We start from the raw sequence: 13,124 nt of genomic DNA on the forward strand, positions 1-13,124 counted from the left end.
TAGTTTGCAAAAATCAGAAAAGAATGTAAAACTATGAACTTGTTGTATAAAATTTTAATTTTTGGAAGAGACTATTAAATTCAGTATGGCACAACTGCCTCCTCATTTTTATTCCCCTCTGGATTTTTTCTTTTTTCTTTCTTTTTTTTAACCTACTTGGATTTCTTTTAGACATACATGAGATGGAAGATAGAGAAGTGTCTGAAGATGAATGCAAATGTATGACTTAAACCCATAAGTGGAGACATACACATATTTGTGGTGGTTATTGTTGTTCAGTTGTTTCAGTTGCATCTGACTCTTTGTGACCCCATTTGAGGTTTTCTTGGCAGAGTTACTGGAGTGGTTTGCCATTTCCTTCTCCAGCTTATTTAACAGATGAGGAAATGGAGGCAAACAGGATTAAATGATTTGCCCAGAGTCACTCAGCTGGTACATATCTGAGGCCAGATTTGAACTCAGAAAGCCAAGTCCTTCTGACTCCAGTCCAGGCCCTATCCCCTTCACCACCTATTTGCCCAAGTACATTTAAGTATATATGAAATAAATCCAAAATTATGGAATAAGGTAGGGACAAAAAGGCACCAGAGACTGGGAGAATTGGTAAAGGCTTCATATAAAAGTTAGCACCTAAACTGAGTGTTGAAGGAGACTACATAAATATTCTAAGAGAGTGATAAGGATGGGATTCATTCCATGCCTGGGAGATAGATGGTCCAAACACACATAGGTGGGAATTGAAGTAATATGTGTGAGGAACAATTAAAGTCTGAAGAAATTTCATCATATCTAATTTTTCTGATAAACACATTCTCATGTCTAGAAACTATATCCATAGCCCCATCTTTCCCTTCCTAAGAGTTTCTTATTTATGGAAGGTGGAGAGGTCATTGGATCTTGATCTAAAAGAATTGGTCTCACATCTTAGCCTTGCTACTTATTGGTTATGTCAGGGAGAAGGATAGAGGGAATGAACATTTATCAAGCACCTACAATGTCAGGCACTATGCTAAGCAATTTACCAGTGGGGAGCTACTTGAAAAGGACTTCAGGATCCTGACTTCTATGTGAACATACGTTGCTCCTGCCATGATTAATGTTCTGATTAAACAACAATATTTCAGAGTCCCCTCTTCATTGTTATTAATGTGCCAGATGAGAAATTTTGAAGTCACAAAGTCCCCTTTGCATAGTGCTTTGTAGTTTTCTAAAGCATGTTTGTGCCTAGGATGCCGTTTTATCCTCACAATTGATGTGTGAATTAAGTTGGGCAGGTGATCTGATTCATGTTTTACAGATGAGCAATCTAAGATACCAGAGATGAAGAGAGTCATGTTGGTTCCCCATCAGTGGGCTCTGGAGTCTAGCTGGTTCTAGAATTAAGGTTATTTAGTCCTCTTTTTCTCCCCACTTCATCAGAAGGAGAGGGACACTGAATAACGCCCTCTAGTAGAAATTATCCCTGGGACAACCATTATATAAAGATACTGAATTTCTGCATCCTAGTTTGACCACCTGTACTCTGCTATGGAAAGGGGTGGTGGTGGATCTCCTAGACCTTCTCTTGGCATAATTGACCTGGAAATGGCAAAAAAAGGCCTTGGAATGGGATTTGATGGGACTGATTGGGGATTGTCCCTGGGAAGGTAGACGTGGAGCAGACATCCCACCCTTGGCCTTGAGACAGGAGCAGGCTTAGCTGGGTACAAGGTTCCACAGCAGTGATTAGCAATGCTCGAACCCACACTTAGAGCTGAAAGGGACCTCAGAAGCTAACTAGTCCAATTCCTTTATTATTCAGATGAAAAAACTGAGACCTGGAGAAATCAAATGATTTATTTAGGGTCACATAGTCAGGATTTGAACCCAGAAACAAGAGGTCCTCTTATTTGTAAGCCTGTAATTTTTTTCCATTGTACACATTGTCTCAAAAAGTCATTGATTGGCAGTGACCTGGGGCAAGCTATGTGACACATGTCTTAGGTAAGCAGCGTGTGATATACTCAAATCAATTTTATAATACAAAGTTAGTTGGGTGTGGATCCTGAGGGCATAGAGCCTACTATGGAGGCTGTTGCTAGGGAGAGAAAAGAAAAGGGAAGCCATCCCATTGGATGGCTTCCTCTTTTCAAATATTTTTGTTAACCAAATGCTTTTTGTTGTTTTGTTAGTTCAGTCATATCTGACTCAGTGACCTCATTTGGGATTTTCTTGGCAAAGATACTGGAATGGTTTGCCATTTTCTTCTCTAGATCATTTTACAATTGAGGAAACTGAGGCAGACAAAGGCTACATGATCTGCCCAAGGTCAAGTAACTAGTAAATATATGAGGTTGGATTTGAATTCAGATCTTCTTGACACCAGGCTTGTTCTGACTGTGCCACCTAGCTGTGACCAATTCATTTAATGACTCTGGATTTTAGTTTTCTTTTCTATAAAATAAGGGTGCTGGGATAGATGACACTGAAGTTCTTATATCTAAACAATTTGCTATGCTATGAATTGCTTGCCTTCAGACTGAATTCAGAGTCTTTCCTTTGCCTTCATGCTTCTCCTGTGGACGTGGAGCTTTCTTGGTAACATGATTATCCGGGGTGTGGGGATGGAGCGCTCCATGATGTGGGGAGAAAGGCTAGTCCTTCTCTCCCAGAGTCATGTGGCAGCCGTCACCACCTCTAGGATTCCCTGCCAGGCTTCTGGGAACAACAGATGGATTCTAGCAAACATCCCATTTCTCACACCTCTCTTACAGCCGGGGGAAGATTGCGAAGTCATGCCACAAGGTGGTGCTTGAGCCCATCATCTGAATATCCTCCCAGTTCCCTCCACTGTCAAGAATCCTAAACACTCAGACTTGGTCTGCCTATTCAATTCAGTAAACACTTCTTTTTCTTCTTTTATTTTTCCTAAGGCTCAGAGCCTGCCTGGAGGGATGGATGCTAATTGAAGGGCCTGGGAGAGACTTGAAGGAGAAAAATGAGAGGCAGAAGAAGGGGAAGGTAAAGAAGAAGGAGAGAAGGAAAGAGGATGGGGAGAAAGATGGGAGTGGAGGAATGGTCTCCTTTGGAAGTGCCTGATTGTTTTGAGGGGAAGCTGTAGAGTAGACTGTAAAAATCATGCCTCAGTATCCCTTAGAAAGAATGGGAGGGTAGTGGGGAAGAAAGGCTTGAAGGATGGCGAGAGGGTGTTTTAGGCTTTGATGATATCACAGGGTACTTTGGATTTAAAAAAGAAACTCTTTTCTTCCTAGGGATAGCTCCTTTGTGTGGGTCCTCCTTGTGTTTGGATATGAAACTCCAGTCTCTAGTAGTGGGAGAAAAAGCTTGCTGAGGCATAGGGATACGAGATCATCTATTTAGGAATAACAAGAGCTAACATTTATATAGCACCTATTTTGCACCAGGTACTGCGAGAAGAGCTTTATAAATATTACCTCATTTTTTCTTAAAACAACCCTGGGCTGGTGGCGGTGGTGGGAAGGTGCTATTAATATCATTGCTGGTTTGCAGTTAAAGAAACTAAAGCATGCAGCAGAGAAGTGATTTGTCCAAGATCACACAGATTGCAAGTGCCTAAGACTGGCTTTGACCTCTAGTCTTCCAGACTCCAGACACTGTTCTTTATCCACTGTACCTACTATTGGCACACTTGGGAATTTAAGGCTCTTGGAAGGGTTGCCATGAGCTCAGGAGTTCTTCTTCCCCTTCCACCTCTTGCTTACTATTATTTGTGTGTTGGGAATGGAGGAAGGGTTTTCACAGGGATTCCCTTCTGGATGGTTTTGTTGTCAGTAGCACTTAGGTGGGTTGGATTTCAGATGGGACATCAGATGCCCTAAGCTTGAACGATGAAGGACAGAGATGGGGATAAGTCAGTGAGGCTGACCCACAAAACCTTTTGCTGCTGTTGTTTCTAGACTTGTCACTCTTGGGAGGTGCCCTCTGGGTGCTAGCTTCTGGGATGTTTGAAGAGAAAAACCTTTGGCATCATTCCCCTCAAATCAACCACACATATATACTCTTCAATCCTGCACTATCATTACTTGGCACATGTCTCAAAGAGGTTAAAGACAGAGATAAAGGTATGACAAAAACATGTATAGAGCACATTTTATAGAAACAAAGAACTGGAAACAGTGGGTGTCCAAGTAGTTGGCAATGGCTGAACAAATTGTGATCTATGAATATAATAGCATGATATTGCCCATGAGAAATGACAAATTGAGAAAAGCTTGGGAAGGCTTAGATGAGCTGATGCAGAGTGAAATAAGCAGAACCATGAGACCAATTTTCATGATGAGCACTGTAATTTAATGAAAACAACACTGACAATAGAACTTTGGTCAATACCACAACCAATCACAACTTCAGAAGCCTAATCATGAAGCATTCTTCTTGCCTTTTCACAGAGACTGGAGGTGAAGAATGAGGCATATGTTTTCAAACATGGTTAATGTATTGATTTATTTTGTTTGGCTAAGAGTAGGCTACTGTGTAGGAAGAAATCAATAAAAACAAGAATGATTGAAAGAACAGAGAATCTAGAAATTTTTTAAAGAAAAAAAAAACACTTGTTGGAGCTGGGTTTTTTCCAACAATTTCTTTAATTTTTATTTTCCCTTTTTTATTTTTATTTTTTTTATTTGATCATTTCCAAACATTATTCATTTCCCTTTTGTTTATCTTTCTGTTTGACTTGTTCAAATCTGAGAGGTCATTAAATCACTTGCCACTATCATGTATTGTCTATGGCTTCTTGTAGAGTTCAGTTATTTTTTTATTTTTTATTTTTTTTGTAAATGTTGATGCTACTGCATCTGGAGTGCATAATTTTAGCCTTAATAATGGTTTGTGATTTTGGTTCCCTATAGCATAATGTAATTTACATGTTTATCTCTTATGTTGTAAATATTTGATAGCATGATTATAGTTCCTGCTTTTTTGGATTGACCTGATGGATGGTAAATTTTGTGCCAGACACTATTTTTATTTGATATTGTTTCATAGTTTTAAAGTTGTATTTCTTATATATAACAGATTGTGGGATTTAATTTTGTTTTATCCAACAGGTCACTCTTTAAAATTTTATTGTTTTTTAATTCATTCAAATTTTAAGTATTATAGGTTAGGTTTATATTTTCCTCCAATTTCTCTAATATTGGTTTGTTTCTCAAATTGGGATTTCCCCATCTTCCTCTGTAAACACAATACTTTATCACTGGTTATTTTCATTTAATCTGTTTCAAGGTGTCCTATTGCCACTGGCTCACTTCTTACTCTCAAACCTCCTGTTCTGTTTGTTACCTCCTACCCCAGTTCTAAAGTTTTGCTTGACTAATTAGTTTTCTTTTCTTTCTTCCTTTTATCTAGTTATTTAATTATTTCTCTTTTCCCTCTCAGTTAAGCAGTGAAGCAAAATCCTCTTTCTATCCTCCCCTTGTTAGTTTTATATAATTGAATCTTCTGGGTCTTTTTTTTTCTTCAGTAAAGTATTTCTTTTCTTTGTCCTCTTTAAAATCTACCTTTCATTTTGACGACTGTAGATTTTTATTTTTTGATTCTTGGCTCTTATAGTCGTTAATCTCTGCATTCTTTATGGAATTAAATCTTCTAAGGCACTTCTTTTGAGTTCCCTCTTTCAAACAATTTATATGTTATTTTCTTATAGAGCTTGCCCAGTAGGCCCCTCCCCTTTTCTATTGTGTCTCATTCTTACAAATATCAGTTCCTGAAAGGAATGAGGATCAGAGGAAATATCTAGTTTTTCATCTTATTGGCAACAATGCCCAAATTTTTCCAATGTTACATTTTTTAGGACAGATTGTGGCGGAAGCCAAACTCTGGAGCAGAGTTCTCTGGACCCGAGACTTAGTGATCCTGATATCCTGTTTGCCCATGTAGCCATGACCATGATAATTGTCAGATTCTGTAGTGCTCTCTCATCTTGATACTGTTACAATCAAAATTCTCTGGAGATTCTATTTTAATTTATAATTATTTACTAAATTAAAAAAAGTAGACCAGAGAAAGAAATGGCACCAGGCACATGTGGCCAGTTGTTCCTTGGCAGCCTCCTCCCTGAACTGGTTATGCCAGCTCTGAGCTAGACTTTGGGCATGCTGTTGCTCTCTCAGCCAGTCCTAAGCCAGGCCACCCACACTGGCACTCTCCTAGCCACCTCCCCCTGATCCAGCTGTGCAGCCAAACTACGGACACACTAGCAATCTCTTGGCCATCTTCTCTCTTAGTGATTCTGAGGCAAGAACTCACTTTCTTTCCATACTCCAATTTATGCTCCTTGTGACATCCCTTTCCCAAGTCCCTCTGATATGGAGGACTCTGACCTCAGTCCAGACAAGAGGTGGGTCTTCTGGACACCAGGAGTCACCATGTGATCCTTAGAATGGTCACCAGTACAGTAACTTGCAGCATGGAGGGAGGACTCCACCTATTGCTTCAGAGGTATAGGGTTCAGAGGTTCAGAAGTTAGAATTTTTGCTTTAAAATCCAAAGGTTGCTTGGGGTGCCAAAAAGGGTACAGGCTAATGTTAAGTTTCCACAGTATGGAAATCTTTTGCTGAGCTAATTGTCTGTGTCCTGTTCCTGCTGCATTGAGGGGTCTATTATAAGGACTCTACTTCTGTGTCAACTTTCCACATGCCTAATCTTGTCTGATGTCATGTCCACAAGATGATCAAATCTAAGCTGTGTTGGCAGTAAGCCAACTGGAATTATCCCTGTCTCAGATCTGGCAGTCCCTGTGAAAATATTATCTTTAGTGGACACATCCCATCCATTTGATTTATGTTAAATGAAATGGATATATTTGGAGTGGGTTAGGTCGATGATAAGAATATTTTTCATTTTTTATGCCTATGTTTCTTTATTATGAACTTAATAAATATAAATTAAAATGAACATTGATATATACAGAAAGATGATGGAATATGAATCTGCAACTCTATTACATACAACTTGCTTGAATTTTTAATCATATAGATGAACATTTATTAAGCACTAACTATGTTCCAGCTGCTAAATTATGAGAATACAAATACAAGTATGCAATATGGTTCCTGCCTTCAAGGACATTAAATTCTAATGGGGGGAAAACAATATTAGAAGAGATGCTGAAATAAGCATATAATAAATTCAAGACATTACTTTTAAAGTAATATCATAAGTAAATTAGAGGAGCATGAAAAAATTTACCTGTCATATCTATGGATAAAGGAAGAGTTTTGGATCAAACAAAAGATAGAGGGGATCACAGGAAGCTTAATAGATAATTTTCATTACCAAAATTAATGGAACCAAAAACAGAAGGAACATAAGAAATGGAGAAAGAACTTTTACAGCAAATTCTCTTTTAAAGGCGTCATTTCTCAAATGTATAGGGAACCAAGTAAAATTGTGGTAGAGGAAAAATTGAGTAAAGAAATGAGAGTAAGGGAAGAAAACAATAAAGACAATTAGTAGGTTGGTAAAAGAGGCACAAAAATACTAAATAAAACAAAGCTTTAAAAAAACACAGAATTGGTCAAATGGTAAAAGAGGTATAAAATTTCACTGATGAAAAGATTTTTTTTATTTGAAAAATTTTATTTAATTAATTTAGGATATTTTTTCCATGGTTACATGATTCATGTTCTTTCACTTCCCTCCTCCCACCTCCTCCCATAGCCAACGAGCAATTCCACTGGGTTTTACATGTGTCATTGTTTGGGACTTATTTCCATATTATTAATATTGCACTGGGGTGATCATTTACAACCTACATTTCCAATCATATTCCCATAGAATCATGTGATGAAGGAAATGTTTTTCTTCTGTGTGTCTACTCCCACAGTTCTTTCTCTGGATGTGGATAGCGTTCTTTCTCATAAGTCCCTCAGACATGTTTTGGATCATTGCATTGCTGCTAGTAGAGAAGACCATTACATTCGATTGTGTCACAGTGTATCTGTCTCTGTGTATAAGGTTCTCCTGGTTCTTCTCCTTTCACTCTGCATCACTTCCTGGAGGTTCTTCCAGTTCACGTGAAATTCCTCCAGTTCATTATTCCTTTCAGCACAATAGTATTTCATCACCAACAGATAACACGATTTATTCAGCCATTTCCCAATTGAAAGGCATCTCCTCATTTTCCAGTTTTTTGCACCACAAAGAGCATGGCTATAAATATTTTTATACACATATTTTTTCCTATGATATCTTTGGGGTATAATCCCAGCAGCAGTATGGCTGGATAAAAAGGCAGACAGTCATTTAAAGCCCTTTGGGCAAAGTTCCAAATTGCCATCCAGAATGTTTGGATTAATTCACAACTCCACCAACAGTGCATTAATGTCCCAATTTTGCCACTTCCCCTCCAACATTTATTACTTTTCTTTGGTGTCATGTTATCCAATCTGCTAGGTATGAGGTGGTATCTCAGAGTTGTTTTGATTAGCATTTCTCTAATTATAAGAGATTTAGAACAATTTTTATGTGCTTATTGATAATTTTTATTTCTTTATCTGAAAATTGCCTATTCATGTTTCTTGCCTATTTATCAATTGGGGAATGGCTTGCTTTTTTGTACAATTGATTTAGCTCCTTATATCTTTGAGTAATTAGACCTTTGTCAGAGACTTTTTTTATAAAGAGTTTCCCCCAATTTGTTTCTTCCCTTCTAATTTTGATTGCATTGGTTTTGTCTGTACAAAACCTTTTTAATTTAATGTAATCAAAATTATTTATTTTGTGTTTTGTAATATTTTCTAACTCTTGCTTGGTCCTAAAAATCTTTCCTTTCCCATAGATCTTACAGGTAAACTATCCTATGTTCACCTAATTTACTTATAGTTTCCTTCTTTATATTCAAGTCATTCACCCATTCTGTATTTATCTTGATGTAGGGTGTGAGATATTGATCTAAACCTAATTTCTCCCACACCATTTTCCAATTTTCCCAGCAGTTTTTTTCAAATAGTGGATTTTTGTCCCCAAAGCTGGACTCTTTGGGTGAAAATAACGTCTTAAAAAGTAGAACTGAACAAAAAGAGATACACAAGCTCACTAAAGAAAACAATTCCTTAAAAATGAGAACCTAATGATTCCAAGAGAGAACAAACAAAATCAAAAGAATAAAAAGAGAAGAAAATGTGAACTATCTAAGTGGAAAAACAACTGAACTGGAAAATAAATCAAAGTGAGACTGTTAATTGTTTTTATGAGAGGGCAACACTTTAGACACAGTAGACAGGGTGTCTCAAAAGTCTTAGTGAAGTTTTAAGCTATAATAGGTTGGGGAAATTTTAAGTAATAATAAGTTAAAACTGCACTAAAACTTCTGAGATACTGTGTATATATGATATATGTGAAATGCTTTGTAAATTTTGAAGTACCATAGAGATATAAGCTGTTTATTATTATTATTATTATTAATCTTTTTTTCATGCGGTTTAGATAGAAATGGTCCTGGTACTAGTGGATAACTTGCTACTATTTAAAAAAAATCATTTGTCCTATGGACTCATATACCATTGGGTAAAACAACTGCCTTTTGTAGTTGAATAAAAGCATTAGGATATAAGCTTGTGAAGATATCCTTGGTATAAATCTAGGAGCAAATTGGATGATATGAATTACATGGACCATATCATGTTCTCATGTTATCATCATTATCCCTTGATCTCAGTGAGACATTTGATGTCTCTTATAGTTACCTAGTGGGTAAGATGGAATAATGTGCGATGTATGATAGTGTAGTCCCAGGCTAAAGAGAACTGATTAATGAATTCTCTAATGGAGTGTCCCAGGAGCTTGCCCTTTGCTCTGATCTGTTCCACTTTTTATTCATTTCTTAACTGAAAAAAATGTTGGTTTGCTTATCAAAATGGTGGGTAACAGGAACCTGGAAAGAAGAGCAGCCAATGACCTGGATGACAAAGTTGGATCCAAAATGATCTCAGCAAGATTGAGCTGACAGTGAAAAGATTCCATTGATTTCGCTTATACTTCAAACTTTGCTGAGGGGTGGTTAAAACAGATCAGTTTTATGAATTCAGGCTAGAGGAGACTGGGTTAGACATCTGAACAGGTGAAAAAAGACTTAGATGTATTAGTGAACTGGCAAATCTCTATGGACCAACAGATTTGGTTGCTACATCACTATGCTGACATGAGCTCAGGAACCATTAAATAGAAGCTCAGGGTTTACAGCAGGAGAAGGGAAAGTCTAACTTTTCTGTTCCTTGCTTTTGTCAGAACAAAGGGGGCTGTGTTTCTTTCTGGGGGACTCATTTTGGGTTGCTATGAGGAAATCATTTTATAAAACTTAAAGCTCTACTATATGTGGATATGAGATGCTATAAATTTGGACTGTGGTCAGAGGCAGCTGACCTGTATGATGAGATCATGGCATTGGGGAGATATAGCCAAAGGAACAAAAGAATATTCAGCATAGAGAAGTATTCCTGGTGAGGATGTGATATGATTTTTGATTTTGTTATTTAGTCATGTACAACTTTTTTTTTTATCGCATTTGGGGTTTTCTTGGCAAAGATACTGGAACAGTTTGCCATTTCCTGTTCCAGCTCATTTTGCAGATGAGGAAACAGAGACAAACTGGGTCAAGTGGCTTGCCCAGGGTCACATAGCTAGTAAGTGTCTGAGGATGGAGTTGAATTTATGAACACAAGTCTTCCTGATTCTAAGTCCAGTGCTTTATCCACTGCATCACCTAACTGTCTGAAGACATTATACCTACCTTCCAATATTTGAAGGGCTGTCATGTAGAGGAGGGATCATTCTGGTACAGAGGGTAGAAGTAGATGCAATGGGGGTAAGTTTCAGAGAGATTAGATTTTCTAACCTAAGCTGCAAAAGCTTCTTTAACAATGAAAGCTATCTCCAAATGGCATTTCCTCTTCAGGAAATGGTAGGTTCTCCATCACCTGTGAATAATGAGGATAGTATTGGTGAATTGGATAGAGACCTTAATGTCTCTTAGTTTTAAGGACCATTTTAAGAGTTTGAAAGGATCTCTAGATCTCTGATTTCATTGGTTTAGGGAACTCTCAGTGAGAAAATTTCCTCCACTAAAGCAGATCAGCAGCTGTTCTGCAACTTATGCAGTCTCTAGTTTCTTAGAGGCATTGAGAGAGAAATTGACTTGCCTAGGGCCACACATTTCAGTTCTAGAATTCAGTGAATTCAAGACATGCTTCCTCTCAGGAATTTTGTCTTTTAATAGAGTTCCTTAGAATACCCCAAAAGCATTTCAAATCCAAAGGAATAAAGCTATCTTACAAGAATGATTGGTGATAATGTTCATTTCTTTGGAGCAGACTTCCTTTTTGCTCATAGACTGATGCTGGAGAAAGGGGAGAAGAGACTGTGAAGGGAAGAAGAGATTGTGAAGGGCTGCCAGTCTTGGGGGAAGATGAGCCAATAGTAATGTTCCTTGAGTCTCTTTGCCAAAACAACCAGACATATCTGGCCCAATCTCTTTGCATGCTTCTGATCCTGCCTGATATCTGCATAAACACTTTTGACCTGCCTATTCTCATGGATGACTCTCTGATTTTGTGGGTTCTAATCAGAGTTCTTTAATTTGAGAGGTATAGACTCTTAGGATGTAACCAGAGGCAAATCATTTAATCTATATGAACCTGTTTCTACTAAACAATGGGCATAATATTGCTTGCACTATTTATCTTGTGGGGTTGTGAAGAAAGCATTTTGAAAACTTCTGATGTACTATATAAATGTAAGTTATTATTATTGTTGTTGTTGTTGTTCTTCTTATAATGACAGTTAAATGAGTCATAGCATCTTCTGGCCATGATTATTTTCTCCATCTGTTAGACAGGTAGGCATGTTACTGGCTACACAAAAGAACAACCAGTGATGGCCTGGTTTACTATTGTCTGAGTGGTGGCTGGCGTCCAAAGGATTATGGTTCTTTATAATAATACTAATAAGCTAATAGAATTTCCAAGAGGCTTTTGTCCTCTCTAGTGCCAAGCTGGCCTCAATAGTACCAGTTTATTGCTGAATGAGTCACTACTCTAGGAAAATCTTTGGACACTGTTCCTCCAGTTTTCCCCCAGGCTTTCTGTCCCTCTCTAAGGTTCCTGGTGCTTCATGGGGGAAGAGCCAAGAAATGATATCACCACACAAAACCTAAAAATCATGCCCATAAACTGGAAAATAAACTGCTAGGGTCCAATATCATCCCTCTAACACAGGAAATCATTCTTCCCCAGCACCTCCTCCATGCCAGCCCATATCCTGGTATAGCTAGCCAGCTAGAAAATTAATCTGGAAAATATCCTTTGCTTTTTCTGGTTGGACACAGTTCCCTCCATAAGACTCTGTTTCTTTTACCCTACCCCTCTCTCTTTCTTCACTGACGTTTTGGCTGTGAAAGAGTTCAGCTGCTTCCAGTAGCACTTTGCCTGGCACTGCCCACTGCATTCTATCAGTCTGTTGAGCTGCCTCTCATCCTTACCTCTTCCCCCACTGGTAACTGAAGCCAGAAGGTTCTATATCCATGCTTTCTTTTAAATGCTTCTTAAAATCAAAGGTGTGTCTCTTCTGACATATCTTTAAATCATTTAAAACATGTATCTTCAAATCAATTTAACCCAATATAATTCTATTCTTTTCTAGTTTTTAAAAACTCCTTACCTTCCATCTTAGAACCAATACTATGTATTGGTCCAGAGACCTCCAGTCCATAAGTCTAGTTCTACACCTAGTTGCTACACCCCCAATATAGTTTTTTTTAAAGGTCAACTGTTTAAAGTAGCCTTTTAGGTGCTGGGATGGGAATGTGTGTGTGTGTGTGTGTGTGTGTGTGTGTGTGTATGTAATCTCCAGACCTATAATTTCATTGATTTAGGGAAAACTCCCTTTACCAAAGCAAACCAATAGCTTTTCTGCAACTTATAGTATTAGAGATTTTCTTAGAGGAATTAAGAGATGAAATTACTTTTTCAGGGTCACATATTCACTAAATATCAACAGTTTCTTGAACCAAAGCTATCACTCTGTATCCAAATACATGTGGGATATACATGGTCAAGGCACTCTCATGGCTTGAGGAACTCTCATTGCCAGGGTAACTGACTCAT

General features: G+C 37.9%; 1 protein-coding gene across 1 annotated transcript in view; it reads left to right on the plus strand.

Moving 5' to 3' along the window:
- Window positions 1–2,582: 2,582 nt before the first annotated feature.
- Window positions 2,583–13,124, plus strand: part of LOC130456892 (protein mab-21-like 3) — a 166,592-nt gene continuing 156,050 nt past the window's right edge. The window contains exon 1 of the mRNA XM_056814612.1: window positions 2,583–2,784. Within this exon, the coding sequence (XP_056670590.1) occupies window positions 2,583–2,784 (202 nt within the window). The remainder of the gene's footprint in view (window positions 2,785–13,124) is intronic.

Source organism: Monodelphis domestica, chromosome 2, assembly GCF_027887165.1.
Source record: "Monodelphis domestica isolate mMonDom1 chromosome 2, mMonDom1.pri, whole genome shotgun sequence".
Classification (NCBI taxonomy): domain Eukaryota; kingdom Metazoa; phylum Chordata; class Mammalia; order Didelphimorphia; family Didelphidae; genus Monodelphis; species Monodelphis domestica.